Source organism: Prionailurus viverrinus, chromosome A2 (genome assembly GCF_022837055.1).
Source record: "Prionailurus viverrinus isolate Anna chromosome A2, UM_Priviv_1.0, whole genome shotgun sequence".
Lineage (NCBI taxonomy): Eukaryota > Metazoa > Chordata > Mammalia > Carnivora > Felidae > Prionailurus > Prionailurus viverrinus.
The window spans coordinates 5748476-5767653 of record NC_062562.1 but is presented as its reverse complement, the minus strand read 5'-3'; the positions used below and the strand labels follow the sequence as shown (position 1 = coordinate 5767653).

General features: G+C 43.5%; 1 protein-coding gene across 1 annotated transcript; it reads left to right on the top strand.

Moving 5' to 3' along the window:
• The first annotated feature begins 16096 nt into the window (after positions 1 to 16096).
• LOC125149992 (olfactory receptor 24-like) lies at positions 16097 to 17047 on the top strand. The gene has a single exon (XM_047829243.1). The coding sequence runs from the start codon at positions 16097 to 16099 to the stop codon at positions 17045 to 17047; it is 951 nt and encodes a 316-aa protein (XP_047685199.1).
• The last annotated feature ends 2131 nt before the right edge of the window (positions 17048 to 19178 follow it).

The following is a 19178-nucleotide window of genomic DNA, read 5'->3' as shown; positions in this document are numbered from 1 at the left end:
CTGGGGCACATTGAGAGAGAACATTCCCCTTCCTGGAGTGCTTTTGGAAGAGGGTATATTGCCTCCCCAAGGACAAAAGACCCTGCAGGTGCCAACAAAAGGGTTTTCATCAGCAGGGGACAGAGGCACACCCAGAGAAAATATAACCTTTGCTGCTTTTAGCCGTGCTACACCATAGATTCCGCACACTGAGCAGGCATGGGACTGTTTTTCAGGAATAAAGGACTTCAGACACAGCGTGGAGATGCTCTACTCCAGAGGAGGGGGTGGGTCCGGGTGGTGTTGGGTCCTTTAAGACTTCAAGTTTTGGGGTGCCTGGGTGGCTCAGTTGGTTGAGCATTTGACTTCAGCTCAGGTCATGATCTCACGGTTTGTGGGTTCGAGCCCCGTGTCAGGCTCTGTGCTGACAGCTCAGAGCCTGGAGCCTGCTTCGGATTCTGTGTGTGTCTCTCTCTCCATCCCTCTCCCCCTCATGCTCTGTCTCTTTCTCTCAAAAATAAATAAATGTTAAAAGAAAAAAAGACTTCAAGTTTTGAATCCCAGCTGTGCACCTAAGAAAAAGCTCATCAGGGGGCGCCTGGGTGGCGCAGTCGGTTGAGCGTCCGACTTCAGCCAGGTCACGATCTTGCAGTCCGTGAGTTTGAGCCCCGTGTCGGGCTCTGTGCTGACAGCTCAGAGCCTGGAGCCTGTTTCAGATTCTGTGTCTCCCTCTCTCTGACCCTCCCCCGTTCATGCTCTGTCTCTCTCTGTCCCAAAAATAAATAAACGTTGAAAAAAAAAATTAAAAAAAAAAAAAAAAAAAAGAAAAAGCTCATCAAGGGACGCCTGGGTGGCTCAGTCAGTTGAGCATCCGACTTCAGCTCGGGTCATGATCTCGTCGTCCATAAGTTCAAGCCCCACGTCAGGCTCTGTGCTGACCGCTCGGAGCCTGGAGCCTGCTTTGGATTCTGTGTCCCCTCTCTCTCTGCTCCTCACCTGCTCGTGCTCTATCTCTCTGTCTCTCAGAAATAAATAAACATTAAAAAAATTTTTTTAAAGAAAATAAAAAGCTCATCACAAGTGCCCTCTTTAATGCCCATCACCTATTTAACCCATCCCTCAGTTTGTTCTCTATAGTTAAGAGTCTGTTTCTTGGTTTGCCTCTCTCTCTTTTTTAGTCCCTTTGCTCATTTGTTTTGTTTCTTAAATTCCACATATGGGTGAAATCATATGGTATTTGTCTTTCTCTGACTGACTTTTCTCACTTAACATTATACTTTCCAGCTCCACCATGTCATAGCAAATGGTGAGATTCCATCCTTTTTTTTCTTTTATAATAGAGTTATTAGAAATCTCAAGGTCACTGGCAAAACAATAATATGTTGTTTCATTCATACTCTAGTTAGAATGAGTAAGATTTTAGCCCTAATTTAATAGGTGAAAATGGTGCTTCTTGTTAATAATTACATACTTTTCTTCAATTAGTGAATTTAACATGTCTAAAAGAAAATAAAGAAGTACAGAATTCTGTACCCTTAATGCAAAATTAATATTTTAAACACATTGCTCGGTCAAGTTTTGTTGAATTAATGCTATTTGACAGGAAGGATTTGACAAATTAACTTCCGCCCTTCAAATCCTTCCTGCAATCTGTAGCAGAATCCGTTGCAAATGTTGCCAACATCACCAACCCACAGAGCTTCATGGCCCTCAGTCACCTCTGTGTCAACGCCGTTGACCAAAACTGATGAAGGTTCTTCCCAGAGCATCGTGTTGATCTCCAGAGCAGATGTTTATGTCATGAGTCATGCCGTTGCAAGTGTCAGAAATGCTTGTGGCTAATGTATTTTCTTCTTTTTTCTTTCTTTTTTTTTTGAAAGGAACAAGCTTTTTTATTGTTTTTTTTCCCCTGTAACCCATTTCATTTTATTTTTTCTAAACTTATTTATTGTTTAATTTACATCCAAGTTAGTTAGCATATGGTGCAACCATGATTTCCGGAGCAGATTCCTTAATGCCCCTTACCCAGTTAGACCATCCCCCCCTCCCACAACTCCTGCAGCAACCCTCTGTTTCTTCTCTATATTTAAGAGTCTTTTATGTTTTGTCCCCCTCCCTGTTTTTATATTATTTTTGCTTCCTTTCCCTTATGTTTATCTGTGTTGTATCTTAAAGTCTTCATATGAGTGAAGTCATATGATACTTGTCTTTCTCTAACTAATTTCACTTAGCATAATACACTCTAGTTCCATCCACGTAGTTGGAACTGGCAAGATATCATTCTTTTTGATTGCTGAGTACTACTTCATTGTGTGTGTGTGTGTGTGTGTATGTGTGTGTGTGTGTGTGTGTGTGTGTGTGTGTGTGTGTGTGTGTATACCACATCTTATTTATCCATTCATCCATCGATGGATATTTGGACTCTTTCCATCCTTTGGTTATTGTTGATAGTGCTGCTATAAACATTGGGGTGCATGTGCCCCTTTGAAACAACATACCTGTATCCCTTGGATAAATACCTAGTAGTGCAATGGCTGGGTCGTGGGGTAGTTCTATTTTTAATTTTTTGAGGAGACCCCATACTGTTTTCCAGAGTGGTTGCACCAGTTTGCATTCCCACCACCAGTGCAAAAGAAATCCTTTCTGTCCGCATCCTCGCCAGCATCTGTTGTTTCCTGAGTTGTTAATTTAGCCATTCTGACAGGTTTGAGGTGGTATCTCATTGTGGTTTTGATTTCTATTTCCCTGATGATGAGTCATGTTGAGTATTTTTTCATGTGTTGGTTGGCCATCTCGATGTCGTCTTTGGAGAACTGTCTCTTCATGTCTTTTGCCCATTTCTTCACTGAATTACTCATTTTTTTAGGTGTGGAGTTTGAGAAGTTCTCTATAGATTTTGGATAATAACCCTTTATCTGATATCGTTTGCAAATATCTTCTCCCATTCCATCGGTTGCCTTTTAGTTTTGCTGATTGTTTCCTTCACTGTGCAGAAGTTTTTATTTTGATGAGGTCCTCATAGTTCATTTTTACTTTTGTTTCCCTTGCCTCTGGAGACGTGTTGAATAAGAAGTTCCTACGGCCAAGGTCAAAGAGGTTTTTGCCTGCTTTCTCCTTGAGCATTTTGATGGCTTCCTGTCTTACATTTAGGTCTTTCATCCATTTTTAGTTTATTTTTGTGTATGGTGTAAGAAAGTGGCCCAGGTTCATTCTTTTGCATGTCGCTGTCCAGTTTTCCCAGCACCATTTGCTGAAGAGACTGTCTTTATTCCATTGGATATTCTTTCCTGTTTTGTCAAAGATTAGTTGGCCATACGTTTGTGGGTCCATTTCTGGGTTCTTTATTTTATTCTCTTGACCACCTTTGCTGCACCCCAGGGGTTTTGGGCTGTGGTGTTATCATTTTCATTGGCCTCCACATATTTTTAAATTTGCTCTTTAATTTCTTGGTTAGACCATTCATTCTTTAGTAGGATGTTCTTTAGTCTCCAAGCATGTTATCTTTCCAAGTTTTTTCTTTGGTTGATTTCAAGTTTCAGGGTTCATCCACATTGTATCATGTGCCAGAACCCCATTCCTTTTTATGATGTAGTAATAATCCATTATATGTACATACACTACTGGGCTGTCCTTGTGTGTTAACAGATGCTAAGTAACATCCCTGGCTTCTACTTGCCAGATGGCAGGAGCACTGTTCTCAATTGTGACAACCAAAACATTGCCAGATATCTGCTGGAGCACAAAATCATCCTGATTCAAAACCACTATCTTTGCTTCTTTCTACCTTAATTCACTAGGGAGATATACATTCAGGAATGACATTCATATTTAAATAATAGAAACATCATTACTGAGGCCTAGCTGACAATTTCAATATGGCACTCCACTGAGGTCATAATGTCTACCCAAGGCTGACACTCAGGTAAACTCCTATTCGAGGTGTAGAATTCTTATCCACTGGGGCTCTCAGGGACCGGGGTTCCCCCTTGTAAATAGGCAAGAGTCACCCACGTACTGATCATGTTCCAGAGCTTACCATCAGAGGGTGCCCACCCTTACTCATCTCATTCCACATGCCTTCGTGCACCTGTAGTCACATAGTAGGTGTTGTCTCAGCACAGAACAAACTCCTTCTGTGTATTTGTACACAATTCTCCACAGTAAAATCTGACTCATAATTGTGTGTCTAATGGGATACCATTTTCTTCTAAGGAAAAGAAAATTATACCTATATCTGTATCTATCTATATCCATTTCTCTCTCTCTCTCTCTCTCTCTCTCTCTCTCTCTCTCCCCCCCCCCCCATAGATAGATAGATAGATAGATAGATAGATAAGATCAAAGCCCTGGGCAAGAAGGATCAAATCGACTTCCCCTTTCTGAATGCCAATAAGAAACACCAAGTCAGTCAACCATAATAAATTCCCATAAAACCAAAAATTTTGTTTGATTTTTTAATCTCATGAGAGACAGAGTTTCCATCCTGCTAATGCTTTTTTGTCACTTTTTATTTTGAACTATTTTTCGACTCACATAAAAGTTGCAAAAACAGCACCAAGAGCATTTCAGTGTACATTTCCCAGAGCTCCCCTTGATGGTGACATAATCTTTCATAATCTTCGTAAATTACCCAAACAAGGAAACAGACCTTAGAGCAATACTATTAACTAGAACTATATGCCTTACTGGGATTTAACCTGAGTTCCCTTTTGGAAACACAGAAGAGACAAGGCTTAATGCATTCATGCTGAATCAGATCGGAAGCCTTTGTCTGATCAAAGTCTTAGTTCATTCAAAGAGGACATAGCCATAGCTGAAAGTATGAATAATCTATCCATTTCCAGGCTCCATGTGTGCCAGTCTGCATTCATAAAAAAGGAAATCACTCTAGGACACCCCTTTTTACATTAATCCACATGCATACATGCATGTCTTTTCTGTCTCAATTGCTCCAGGCTGCAGCTCTCAGGCCTGGCTGTACTTTCCAACCTCTCATAGTGCTTTTGAAAATTCCAGTGAATGAGACTTCTACTAGAGCAATTATGTTAAAAATCTCTAGAGGTCAGAATTTTAAAATTCTCCAAGGATCCCAAACCACAGCCTAAGTTGAGAATCTCTCTCACAGATTTTGCAATAAGACTCAAATCGACAGGATCACAGGCTAACCATAAGCTGTAGTGGGAGACAGCCTCCCCACTGAGTTTCACATCAAGGCTCATTTTAATTTGTGTGGCTGAGAGCTGAAGGGACCTGTCCTCTACGGCCCTCCAAGATCATCATGAACAGCTGGCCAAGAAAGAAAGAGGACAGAGAAAGACCACAACCAGAGGCCACTTGTGAGCTCATGTCAAGGAGAAAAATTTGACATCACATCATTTAAAAAATATCAGAAGACATTTAAAAAAATTCTCTAGTGGTCTAGTCTTTAGGAGTGGTCATATTATAATCAGACCCAAAGGAAGAAAGTCAAACAGAAATGCCCAGCAAGGGAGTTGAACCTCCTCGTTTACAAATGTGATTACCAGATGGTAAATCTGAGAGCAGATTTCTGTAACATCCAGTTAGAATACATAGGACTGGAAACAGCATACTGCAGGCATGCAAAAAATGACTTAGTCCCTTGAAGTTAAGACTACAAACCAACTGAAATAACTTCCTTATCAAGACTAATACTAGGCTCGTTAAGATTCACTTCCACTCTGTGTTGTGACCGTCATGCAAAACTACTGTGTTATAAACTGCCCAATCCTAACCAGTCCCTTGCCTTACAAGACCCCAACTTGAAATCACCCACCCAGCCTAAGACCCTACAAAGATCCTTCCTTGATTTACCCCTCTCGGACAGTATTGAGATCCTCTCAAGGTGGTGTTTTCCTTTGCTATGGTAGATCTAATAAGCTCAGCAGCTTGTTTTACAGCATTTTCAGGTGGTGTTTTGAAGAGTCAACAGTTGACAACAGCTTCAAGATTCATGGTTACATCGCACTTTAAAAGTCCACATGGGGGAAGAATGATGTCAGCAAGATTCAGCATAAGGGTCACTGGTGATCATCTGTTCCCAGAAACATCCTTCAAAACAATGGAGCACACAGGAAAATACCTTCAGGAGATCTAAGATTCAGGTGAGGGATTACAGCACAGAAATAAGAGAAGATGCATTGAAGCAGATGGGGAAAACCAGTTTCACATTGCCTCAGCAACCCTCTCCCAAGACCAGGCAACACAGATGGATAGAGACAGCTTCCTGGGGTGCAGGGAGAGAGAAGTGAGCACCCTCTTTCACCATGTACACCAGCACCAGGGTAACTCTCACGGATCCAGGCTCCTGGCCCACCTCAGTGCCAGGTCAGCCCCTGTGGACCTAGAATCTGAACCAGTTTCCATAAGCTGAGATTCCTGGAGCACCCCAGCACTCTGGCAGACCAAGGCTCTAGGCAGGTTCCCAGGCACTGAAGCTCCTGGCCAGACTAGTGCCAGGTCAGCTATTATAGACCCAGATTCCTGGCTCACTCTATGGCCAAGCTGAATCGTGTGACCCCAGGTCCCTGGCTTGCCCCAACACCAGGCCTGCCCCTGTGGACCTAGAATCCAGACCAGCTCCCATGGACCCAGGCTCCTGACACACTATGGCAGTGGACTGGCCTCTGTGGCCCCAGACTCCAGGTAGGTACCCACAGACTCAGCTTCCAACCTTGCCCCAGGACCAGATCAGCCCCAGACTCCCAACTGGCCCTAGCACCTGGCTGATCCTTGTGGCCTTAGGCTCCAGATTGGCTCCCATGGACTCAAACTCTGGTCTTCCCTGGTGCCAGGTTGGCCCCTGGACTCCCAGACCAGGTACCACAAACCCAAACACCAAAGCCACTTCAGTAGTCTCTGATGCCTGTTTGGTCTCCATGAACCCAGGATCCAAGCCCAGTCATATGGACTCAGGTCCTAAGCCCAAGTCTGTGAATCCAGGTTGGTCCCCATGTATCCAAGCACTGGACCCCTGTCCATCTGGCAACCCAGGTAAGACTGCCTGCTTGAGAACTCCAGTAGCAAGCATGTAAAAAAAGCCAGTTTTGGGGCGCCTGGGTGGCGCAGTTGGTTAAGCGTCCGACTTCAGCCAGGTCACGATCTCGGGCTCCATGAGTTCGAGCCCCGCATCAGGCTCTGGGCTGATGGCTCAGAGCCTGGAGCCTGTTTCCGATTCTGTGTCTCCCTCTCTCTCTCTGCCCCTCCCCCATTCATGCTCTGTCTCCCTCTGTCCCAAAAATAAATAAACGTTGAAAAAAAAAAAGCCAGTTTTGCTGGTCAAAAATAGTGGAATGTTGGCAATTTCATATGACTCAGCCTAGTATTATGTTCTCTACTTTTGTCTATGGTTGGCTGATTTCCATAATTAAAGGTTTTTAAAAACTGGCACTTAATGTATCAATCGGTTCCGTGGGTGTTTATTGAGTGGGCATATGACCTGAGATTTCTGGCAGTGACCTCCTAAAACTGAATTCCTAAATACACAAAGATAGAGACTCCCACAGATGCCACCCTGGGACCAATATTCAGAGCAAGGATCTGGCTGCAGACCCATGCAGCCAGCCTCTCTCTTGGCGTGTGTCCATTAGGTGAGATTCCACTTGCCCCCTTAGCAGAACTGGAAGGCAGCCACGGTGTCTTTACAGACAGCTGCCCTCTTGGGGGTAAGTGGGGCTGGAGGTAGTCTTTGTTTCTTGGTGTGACATCACTGGGTGAATGTGTGGAGGTGTTTCTTGGTTCTTGAGCTGATGAGGAACACTGGCTTCAAAGAAGAGTGGACACCTCCTCCAGGGGAAGCCCTTGACCTTGGAGAGATCCCCAAGGAGAGGGTGAAGAGCCATTGGGAAACCTACAACTTGCACCCATTTGCCTCCTAAAGACCTGAAATCGTCAATACAGGCGTCCTACTTCCATATCCCAACCCCCACAGGAAACAGACGTGAAATTGGACTATTTGTCTAACAAGGAGCCTTGGGAATTGACTTCTCATTGGCTCAGAAATTGTAAATATTCCCTCTGTTCTTACAATTCATCCCCACCCTAGCTTGTCTTCTTTGGGCCAGGTGGATACCTACCTGTGCCTCTGTGAGGCATCCTCTTTGTCTCCGGGATCTGGTCCTCTTTGGGCAACAGAACCAGGATCTCTATTGACCGTCACCAGGGAGGAAACTGAGCCAAGTTTGCCTCAGTGATAATGTCAAGAAGAGGAAAGATATCCCAGTAAGTGGGCTTGGAGGACAAGGAGAGAGAGAGCAAGAGAGAGAACCTTGATGAATGCTGGCAAAGTGAGTAGGTGGCAGCCTTTGTGTTTCCAGAAACACTGGGAGATTTTACGTGGCTGAGTTCACTCATTTCCCAGCCCAGAATTCATAACCACACCTATCTACCTAGCTCAACCTCATGCAGCTATGATGCCACCAATCTCTTTCCAAAACCAGTGATTTATAACACAGTTCCTAGTATCTGAACCTGATTTTCCAAGCCCACTTGAGCACCTTGAAGAACAGAGGCATTCCCTCTAAGACATTTGTATTATTCCCACCACTGAGTCCTTGAGGCCCTTGGATTTCTTGATGTTTTCAGGCTGAGAGGCCCTAGAAACAAGTCCGGGGATTCATCTAGGGTAGGATTTAGGCCTACTTGAGTAGAGCCTAACCAAGAAGATGAAGGGAGCACATGAGTCTCCCAGTTCCTGAGACTTAAAGTTTTCCCAAGAGCTTTGGACAGACAAGGAGGGACAGAGTAAGTGGGTGATAGCCTAGGTGTGCAGGACAGAAGAATGTGAGATGAGCACACTGATTCAGTTAGTAACTTAATCTATAGGGTACTCACTAGCTCCTTTTGGTGTTAAAAAAATACCTGAGTCTTTTAGCCAAATTATGATACCATGAGGTAGGATGTTGTCAGTGCCACAGAGTGGCATAGCCTCTGATCTGATGTCAAAACACAGAGTAAGAAACTACCTTTGACATGTGGGCTCTGTAGCAGTGAAATCTGGTGGAGGATGGTCAGGGGGCCAGGGAACTCCAGGAAGAGAGAATATAAAAGGACAATGTGCCTCAGTGGAAAGGCTGTGAGCTTTGGACTCAGGAAGACATACAGCAGAGCAAAGCTCACCTTTAGGAGCTGTAGGAGCTACACCTCCTTTCTCCTCTTTGGGCCTCAATGATCACACCTGTAAAAAGGGATCATAACCCCTTCCCCATTGTTTGTCACTAGGATGATATGTCATATATGTAAGTATCTATCCTAGTGCTTGGCACATATTAGGAACTTATTAAATGATTTGAAATGTGAAGAAGCATGGAGACAGAAATAGCAGGGAAGGATGGGATTTTAATAAAGGGATTGACCTACTGTCCCCCAAATCTGCTGTAAAACATAATTTTAGGAGGGCAGTAGTAAATAAAGTGAGAAGTATAGATTTGCATGGGTGTCTGAACCTTTGAAGAAATAAACACTTCTTCCAGACTTCATGGACTGACTTCAGTAAGAGAACAGTTTCACTTGTGGGCGGGGGTATGCTGGAGCATGCGGTGACCCGGGGTCTAGCCGTGTGGGGCGCTAAGTGCAGGGGCTTGTGGTGGCTTGGACAGGGAGGTGGTGTTGTCTTTTCAGCCCGGACTGCTGGGACCCACAGCATTGACATCTGTGTGGTGGCTGGTCCTTGGTGAGTGCTGCAGGGAGGTCCACAGTGGCTGCAAGGGCTCTTGGGGTCCTCAGCAGTGCCTTCAGATCCTTCGGCTAGGGAACTCAGCAGGCAGCAGGGGTGGCTGGAGCCAGTGAGGTGCACACACTTGGCTGTGGGGACCAGGGGCAGGTGCCTATATATGGCAGGGGCTGGTTGCAGACACACATGTAGTGGGGGGGGGGCAGAGTAGCAGCAAGGGCTGAGGCCAGCTATGGACTCGCTGGCAGCTTGTGGAGGCCCTGGCTATTGGCATGCTTTCCCATGGCTGCATACACGGAGGCCAATAAGGGGTAGCAGGCCAAGAGCTTGTAGGTACACAGCTGGGGTGGCTAGTCCCAAGCACGCACATGGTTGTGAGGGTCAGCAGGAGAGTCTAGTCTGGCATCTTGCACTTGTGCAGCTGCAGAGGCCTGAGCTGACTGCAGGTGAGGTTTCTGGGCTCTTGCCCGGGCAAGGAGGGACCCAGGCAGCTGGCTTCCATGAATGGAAATCCCTGTGGGGTGAAAGCTGGTGAAATCTTCGGGTAGTCCTGGCTGCTGTGCTTATTTACCATTGATTCCTTCTTCGGGGGTAAAATCTGCTGAGTTAAATCTGCAGAGCAGATCACTGGGAATTGTAGTCACTTATACTGTGGGGCTGCTTTTCTTCCTTGTTTTCAGCTGTCTCTATACATTTCAGCTTTGTAGGGTTTGGGGAGGGTAAAAACGAAGCAAGTCCTTTACGCGGTGCTCCAGAAGGCTGGAGAAGCTGGCTGCTCGCCCGACTCCTTCTTTACTGGTAAGGGGATCTCTCTCCAGCTGGGAATGTCCCTCTTGATGCTTACCACTGCTAACTTGGGGGATAAGATAGTGCAGGCAAAAAGATGCTGTCTTTCTTCTTCTCTCCTGTGATTGATCTCCGGTTTTGTGTTCCACTGTGTTGCGAAAACTCCTTGAGTGGATTCTAGAGTTCTCCCAGAGCTTGTTTTTATTCAACAGCTGGCTAATTGTTGATCTTTGCAGAGGGGCAGAAAGGCTGGGTCTTCTGTGTTGCCATTTTGGTCCCTTGTGCTTCTTGGCTGATTTTAGTCAACCTGGGATGATTTAAAAATATCCTTTAGCTGTGGGGCGTTTGGGTGGCTCAGTCGGTTAAGTATCCAACTTCGACTCAAGTCATGATCTCACAGTTGTGGGTCTGGCATCAGGCTCTGTGCTGACAGCTCAGAGCCTGGAGCCTGCTTTGGATTCTGCGTCTCTCTCTCCCTCCCTCCCTCCCTCCCTCTCTCTCTCTCCTTCTCTCTCTCTCTCTCTCTCTCTCTCTCTGCCCCTTCCCCGCTCATGCTCTGTCTCTCTCTCATGCAAAGACAAAAATAAATATCCTTTAGCTGTAATGACTGTGACCACGACTATAAAAGCTTTCAGTGAGATCTATGAGTCTTTCTAGCAAATTATTGAACCACAGGGGGCTTGGGGACCCCCTTGAAACTTGCAGTTGGTGTCAGACATGGGAATGATCTTGTGGACTGTGTTCTCTTTAATTTTGTAGTGTGCCAACTCCCCACAGTCAGTGTCAGAGCGGAATTCACTAGAATGACCCAAACTCACTGAAAAACATTCATCCTTCCACTTTGACTCTTGGATGGCCTCAGGGTCACCCTGTGTGTGGAACAGAAGCTGTGCTATAATCAGTTATTAGAGGTAAAAGTTATCAATAGCATTTAAAAATGATGGATCTAAATCCTGAGGATTGGCTCACTGAATGCATTAGGAAATATAAGCTAACAAGAAATTAGCCAGTTTCCAGGCAATCACTTAGTTACTATTATCTGTAATAGCTAAAATGTAGTTGAAGGACAATATTGGGGCAGATCCTGACTCTGGTCCAAGTTTGAATATAGGACAAAGGAAAGTCTGCATACACAGCTGGCGAATCAGACGGATTTGGTGACTGAGGCTCCAGATGGCTGTTGATAGGACACTTACTCTGCACTGGGCTTTTCATACCCAGTGGCAGATAAAAATGCTCAAGATACTATGAAAGGGCTGAATCAGAAGACACTGTATCACTGTGGACCACTTAGTCACATCCGATCAAGGAGCACACTTTCATCCTCAGAGTAGTAGTTTGGGGGAGCATTGCAATGAACATTTGAAACAGTGTTGTCTAAAACAGGAGAGATATAAAGGCATGATGCATTGGCTTACATACCTTTACAAGCGTGATGCCACACTGAACCTGAGGGTGCCCAGGAATACCTTCACCAGATAAACCCCTGCACTTATCTAGGGGATCTGGGTCAGTAAGTTCGGGGCAGGATGGTGTTGTGGCTATGCATCTTCCTTACATCAACTTTATTTTTCCTGCTTGATGCAATGGTTCCAGGACTGGTGCTACTCTGTGCATGCTGGGTATGAGGAGAATCCCTCATCAAGGAACTCTAACTCTACTTTTAAATCTTTATGTCAGAATTCCCAAGAGCCTGACAACTTAGATTTTTGCCTTCACCCCATCTAGGAAAATTGGGGTAGTCGAGACAGCCACTAGCTCTATACCTGTATAACTTCATTCCATACAAGTAGGGGCAGACTGAGGGGGAAGCACCAGGTCGAATATTTCTGCCCACCATGTGGACCAGCAGACTGACAGAACAAAGGTGTGCAAGGTTGGGTGAAAGGAAGTGATAAATGGGAAAAAGGAGGAACAGTTATTGAGGGTAGAGGGATACATAGACTAGGCAGTTAGGGAAACCCAATATTCTACTGGTGCCTTGACGCAGGCTCTGAGCAAAGGATGATATTGTTTCTTAGCTCAGTTATAGAAGATGCTGAGGTCACCCCTCCTTTTGGAACCTGACCAAGTCAGATGGAAGGCTGCCAGTCTGAATGGCATTGCTCTGGGTGACATTTTGGTTATACGATATGAGAATGGACTGGACTCATTGTTAGTGACTGAGTGCAACTCTGGTAATGTTCCCAGTGTCTTTGACTTGTATTTTTCAGTTTGTATCTTCTAATATCCTGCAATATATTATAACATTAACACCGTTAGTAAGAATATAATACTGATATTGATGGCTTCACGTATTGGGAAATTGAGTTAAAATCCCCCTCATTATGAATACTAATGGAAAATGGTCTGAGGAAGAGCCGATTTTAGTAATCATCAATTACTTTCTATGCTAAATAATTCACAAGCTTATCATAATGTATAAATAGAGGTAGATCAAGCGACAAAAATACAACAATGGATGTAATGGCTTTATAGGGTGGATTAGTTATTTCTTCAAATTTATCCCTATCCATACTGATAGCAAGAAATGTTAGGCATATCATCATTTTGCTATAAGACAGCCTTAGCCAAGGACAGCAGTGTTTGCCTGTGTGATAAAGAATTTATCCCTGCTCAAAAAATTTCTGGGATGTATTCTCTAAGCCCTTTGAATGTCATGCCTTGTAAGAGAGTCTTGGTTTGTCTGGAGATCTTGAGTCGCATTTGTTGTGATTTGAGGTGGGGATTGGCCCTACCAGATAGTCTGAGGGAGGAAATGGCCACAATAGGTAGTAATAACACGATTTCAGGAGGGGATTTGGGTCACATGGTATCAGCCAATCTTCAGAGGACTGGAGCTTAGAGACTGATATGAGGGACGAGGACAGTCATTTGTTCCCACGTGATGGAGTCTCCATAAAAATTCCGAACACTAAAGTTAAGGAGAGCTTCCCTGGTTGGCAATATTCTGTGTGTATTAAAAGCGATGCCATCTTGACTCTGGTGATAGTTGACAACGGAGTCTCAATATTTGGTATTTTACTGGGCTCTTCCCTGTGTGCTGCTTTTATTGGTTGATTTTAATCTGCACCCCTTAGCTGTAACAAACTACTTTTTAATTGAAGGATAGTTGACATGCCATGGTACATTGATTTCAAGTGTACAACATAGTGATTCAACAATTCTATACATTATTCAGTGCTTACCACAATAATGCAGTTACCATCTGTCACCATACAAAGTTATTAGAATACGATTGGCAGCTGTAATAAACTCTAACTGGGAGGATAATAATTGTAACCATGAATATAACAGCTGTGTGTCTTTTTTTTTATTATTTTTTATTTTTTTATATGAAATTTATTGACAAATTGGTTTCCATACAACACCCAGTGCTCATCCCAAAAGGTGCCCTCCTCAATACCCATCACCCACCCTCTCCTCCCTCCCACCCCCCATCAACCCTCAGTTTGTTCTCAGTTTTTAAGAGTCTCTTATGCTTTGGCTCTCTTCCACTCTAACCTCTTTTTTTTTTTTTCCTTCCCCTCCCCCATGGGTTCCTGTTAAGTTTCTCAGGATCCACATAAGAGTGAAACCATATGGTATCTGTCTTTCTCTGTATGGCTTATTTCACTTAGCATCACACTCTCCAGTTCCATCCACGTTGCTACAAAAGGCCATATTTCATTTTTTCTCATTGCCACGTAGTACTCCATTGTGTATATAAACCACAATTTCTTTATCCATTCATCAGTTGATGGACATTTAGGCTCTTTCCATAATTTGGCTATTGTTGAGAGTGCTGCTATGAACATTGGGTACAAGTGGCCCTATGCATCAGTGCTCCTGTATCCCTTGGATAAATTCCTAGCAGTGCTATTGCTGGGTCATAGGGTAGGTCTATTTTTAATTTTCTGAGGAACCTCCATACTGCTTTCCAGAGCGGCTGCACCAATTTGCATTCCCACCAACAGTGCAAGAGGGTTCCCATTTCTCCACATCCTCTCCAGCATCTATAGTCTCCTGATTTGTTCATTTTGGCCACTCTGACTGGCGTGAGGTGATACCTGAGTGTGGTTTTGATTTGTATTTCCCTGATAAGGAGCGACGCTGAACATCTTTTCATGTGCCTGTTGGCCATCCGGATGTCTTCTTTAGAGAAGTGTCTATTCATGTTTTCTGCCCATTTCTTCACTGGGTTATTTGTTTTTCGGGTGTGGAGTTTGGTGAGCTCTTTATAGATTTTGGATACTAGCCCTTTGTCCGACATGTCATTTGCGAATATCTTCTCCCATTCCGTTGGTTGCCTTTTAGTTTTGTTGGTTGTTTCCTCTGCTGTGCAGAAGCTTTTTATCTTCATAAGGTCCCAGTAATTCACTTTTGCTTTTAATTCCCTTGCCTTTGGGGATGTGTCGAGTAAGAGATTGCTACGGCTGAGGTCAGAGAGGTCTTTTCCTGCTTTCTCCTCTAAGGTTTTGATGGTTTCCTGTCTCACATTTAGGTCCTTTATCCATTTTGAGTTTATTTTTGTGAATGGTGTGAGAAAGTGGTCTAGTTTCAACCTTCTGCATGTTGCTGTCCAGTTCTCCCAGCACCATTTGTTAAAGAGACTGTCTTTTTTCATTGTATGTTCTTTCCTGCTTTGTCAAAGATGAGTTGGCCATACGTTTGTGGGTCTAGTTCTGGAGTTTCTATTCTATTCCATTGGTCTATGTGTCTGTTTTTGTGCCATGTGTGTCTTTCTAGTAAATTATGAAATTGTGGGTTGTTAGGGAGCCCCTAAACATGCAGTTAGTGTCAGAATGAGGGCAGTCTTGTGGAATGAGTTCCTTCTGACTTTATAATGGGCCAACTGTCACACTCTGATAGCATTTGGTGATTTCCATAGTGTAAGTAAGATCACAATGATCAATTTTAGACTACTGACATTTTAACAAAATTTATTAAAGTTTAAGTATCTACTCTTGTGAGACAATATAAATAAACTTCAAAACACCCTTCCTGTTCCAGGTGGTATGATGAAAATCTCTTTATTTCCAATGTATCCATCATACCAAGTTAGAAGTTACATACTCTATGTTCTTTATTTTAGTGGTTTCATAAAATCTTTTATCATATGTGTTTGACAAAGAAGGTCCAAAATACTCGATATTTCTATTCTCCTGCAAAGCAATACAAGAACATTGTAATTTTTCATTCTAATTACCTCTATTATATGCTCTGTTATTGTTGCTTAATATTTTAATTCACCTTGATTACAAACATTTTACAATTATTACTTTACAGACTCAGTGTTTTGTTTAAACTTTTCCTACGCATATACCAATTTCTTAGTAAACCATTGCTTCTTGGACATCACTTACTCTGTGGATTCCATTTATTTTAGCCTGATGCATATTCTTGAGTAATTCTTTCAGCAAAAACCCATGCATGCTGTCCTCTCCCAGTCTGTATCTGAAGTGGCAATACCCCAGTCAAGGTCCTTTGAACGGAGTCTTCAAACCTGTGTTGTTGCAATGTATCAATTGTTCAAGGTGCAAAATATATATAAGCTAGTATTGTAAATAACACAGATAAGCAATTGGTTATAAGCTCATCTAAACTTCTGGACTCATCTCCATGGCATTCATGTAACTGCCCCCTTTCAATACTTTCAGAGGAATGATACCCATGGAACCAAGGAACCGAACCAGCGCATTAGAATTCATCCTCCTGGGGCTTTCAGAAACTCCAGAGCAGGAGACCCTCCTCTTCTCTCTGTTCCTCTGCATGTATGTGGTCATGGCCATGGGAAACCTTTCAATCATCCTGGCAATCAGCTCAGACTCCCACCTCCACACCCCCATGTACTTCTTCTTAGCTAACCTGTCTTTGGTTGATTTTGGTCTGGCCACCAACACAGTCCCCAAGATGCTGGTGAACATCCAAATCAGGAGCAAGTCAATCTCCTATGCCTGCTGCCTGACCCAGATGTACTTTTTCCATTTCTTTGGCATCGTTGACAGTGTCCTGATTGCTGTGATGGCTTATGACAGGTTTGTGGCTATATGTCACCCCTTACACTATACCACCATTATGAGCCCACGCCTCTGTGGCCTGCTGGCCGGTAGCCCATGGGTGTTTTCCTACTTTATATCCCTCACTCATATTCTCCTGATGGCTCGTCTGGTTTTCTGTGGGAACAATGAGCTACCTCACTACTTCTGTGACCTCACTCCCCTTCTCAGGCTTTCTTGCACTGACACGTCTGTGAACAAGATCTTTGTGCTCATTGTGGCTGGGCTGGTGATAGCCACACCTTTTATCTGCATCCTGGCCTCCTATGCTCGCATCATTGTGGCCATCATGAAAGTCCCTTCTGCAGGGGGCAGGAAGAAAGCCTTTTCCACCTGCAGCTCCCACCTCTCTGTGGTTGCTCTCCTTTATGGGACCACCATCGGGGTCTATCTGTGTCCCTCCTCTGTCCGCACAGCTGTGAAGGAGAAAGCCTCTGCTGTGATGTACACTACAGTCACCCCCATGCTGAACCCCTTTATCTATAGCTTGAGGAACAGAGATCTGAAGGGGGCCCTGAGGAAGCTTGCCAACAGAAAGATCATTTCATCTTCCTGACCACAAGGACACCTGGAAACTTCCAGGAAGTAGGATCTCAACATCTGGGGTCTTGGGCACAAGTATAGAATTGCACGGTTTGGGAAAACAGCCACTTTGGAGTTTGAGTTGTAGAAGTTTCGAAGGAAATCTCAAGATGGCCCTATTACTCTATGTTCTCAATTACTGGGACAAGTAAGGATGTGTCAAGATCAGTCTAGCCCTACCAGATTGGATTTGTTCTGATTCAAAATCCAGTTAGCTTTCCACAAATATTTATTGAGTTCATATTCTCAACTTGATATAGGTGCTATCCAGGGAGTGGTGAGGAGACACAAGATTCCTATAGTGTGGAGTTTATAGCTGCATGTGGGAGATGACACTGGACACTAACTATAATAGAACGAAATATGCACATGAGGGCAAGGATAGGACAGAGTAGGAACACCCAACAGAGTCTGGAAGGGGGATCAGGGAAGGTTTCCTAAAAGAAATGATCCTTCACCTCAAAGGATAAGATGATGTTTTTTCAGGCAAATATGAGGAGAAAGAGTATCAGGAAAAAAAAAAAAAACAGTATGTGAAAAGACGAGAGAGCAAGAGAAAGTGAAAGTGAAATATCCAGTTATGGTGAATGACTTGGGTCATGCCAGATCGAGGACTTTGGGACCAACTCAAGAGTTTTGCTTTTTCCAGAGAACCAGGCAGTTAATTGACTTCCAGGGACCAAAGTCAGGGAGCATGTGAATGAATCATGCCCCCCCCCCCCCAACTTCACTCCTATTCTATCTTCTGGAGAAACAAGATGGCATGACCTAGATAAAAGTCGCACAAGTCACAAGGGAAAAAATTCAGGCCACGCATTAAGGGGATGAGGAATAGTATAAGTCTTTCAAAGAGAAAAATGCCAATCAATTGAATCATGAATGTCTAAGCCAAAAGGAAGCTAAGGCATATCTCCATCATCATATATGCCTGTGGAATGCTTAGGAGTAGTAACACTGCTTACAACAGAAGTGAGAGCTATTCACTATGAGTTTATCTTGTGCCATACACCGTACTATGTTTCTTTTCTTTGTTTCATTTAGTCATTCCAAAGCCCCTATGAAGGTAATACATTTCATTTTTTTTAATTATTGGGTAGTAGTGCTAATACTCATATGGAGATTTACAACTGAAGTGAAATGAGTGGTGCCTTTTCAGGGGCCAGAAATTTTCAAATGGTGCTAAGGAGCTGACATCATCTTAAGCCGAATGGCTTTGAAAGATCACACATCCAATTTGCCTTTGGCACTTCCTTCCATGAAAATTAAATTAGAGTTTCTCAGTTGAACAAACAGATACCAGACCTGGTACTTTTATGGCAACTATTAGTGAGAGCACAGGTAGAAAAATCCATTTAGTGGGGGAATGTCCTAATGGATAAAATACAGAATTTAAAAATTTTGGAGTTTGCAATGGAGTACCCATGCATCTGGTCATGGAATGTTTTGGATAACTAAAAACACAGGTGAAAGTTGATCCACAGCCTCTCCCTTCCTAAGTTTCCTTCCATTCTCTTGCCACATGCATGGAAGTAATCACAGTGTTGGCTGGGAGAGAGCTGGAATTTGCAAACTTGGAAGACTATTACAACCTGGGACTCAGAATATTTGTGAATATTTCTCTCTGATACAGAAAGATATGGCTTGAGCTAAAGCACGGATTTGACCCCCTCCCCTTCTATGGAGTGAAAGATTCATTGGCCAATAAAAATCTCTTAAGGTTTTGTTAGCTAAACTGTCTTCAATTGTTTTACGTTAAGACATAAAAAAATGCTGATTCAAAGGGGCACATATACCCCAATGTTTATAGCAGCACTATCAACAATAGTCAAATTATGGAAAGAGCCCAAATGTCCATCAGCTGATAAATGGATAAAGATGTGGTATGTGTGCATGTATGTATGTATGTATGTGCGTATGAGTGTGTATGTGTATATACATATACATGATGGAATATTACTCAGTGATCAAAAAGAATGAAATCTTGTCATTGCAACAACGTGGATGGAACTAGAGGGTATTATGCTAAGTGACATAGGTCAGTCAGAGAATGACAAATATCATATGATTTCACTCATATGTGGAATTTAAGAAATTAGGAGGAGGGA

Coding starts and splice junctions, on each gene's coding strand:
- LOC125149992 (XM_047829243.1), top strand. CDS start 16,097: ATGATACCCATGGAACCAAGGAACCGAACCAGCGCATTAGAATTCATC.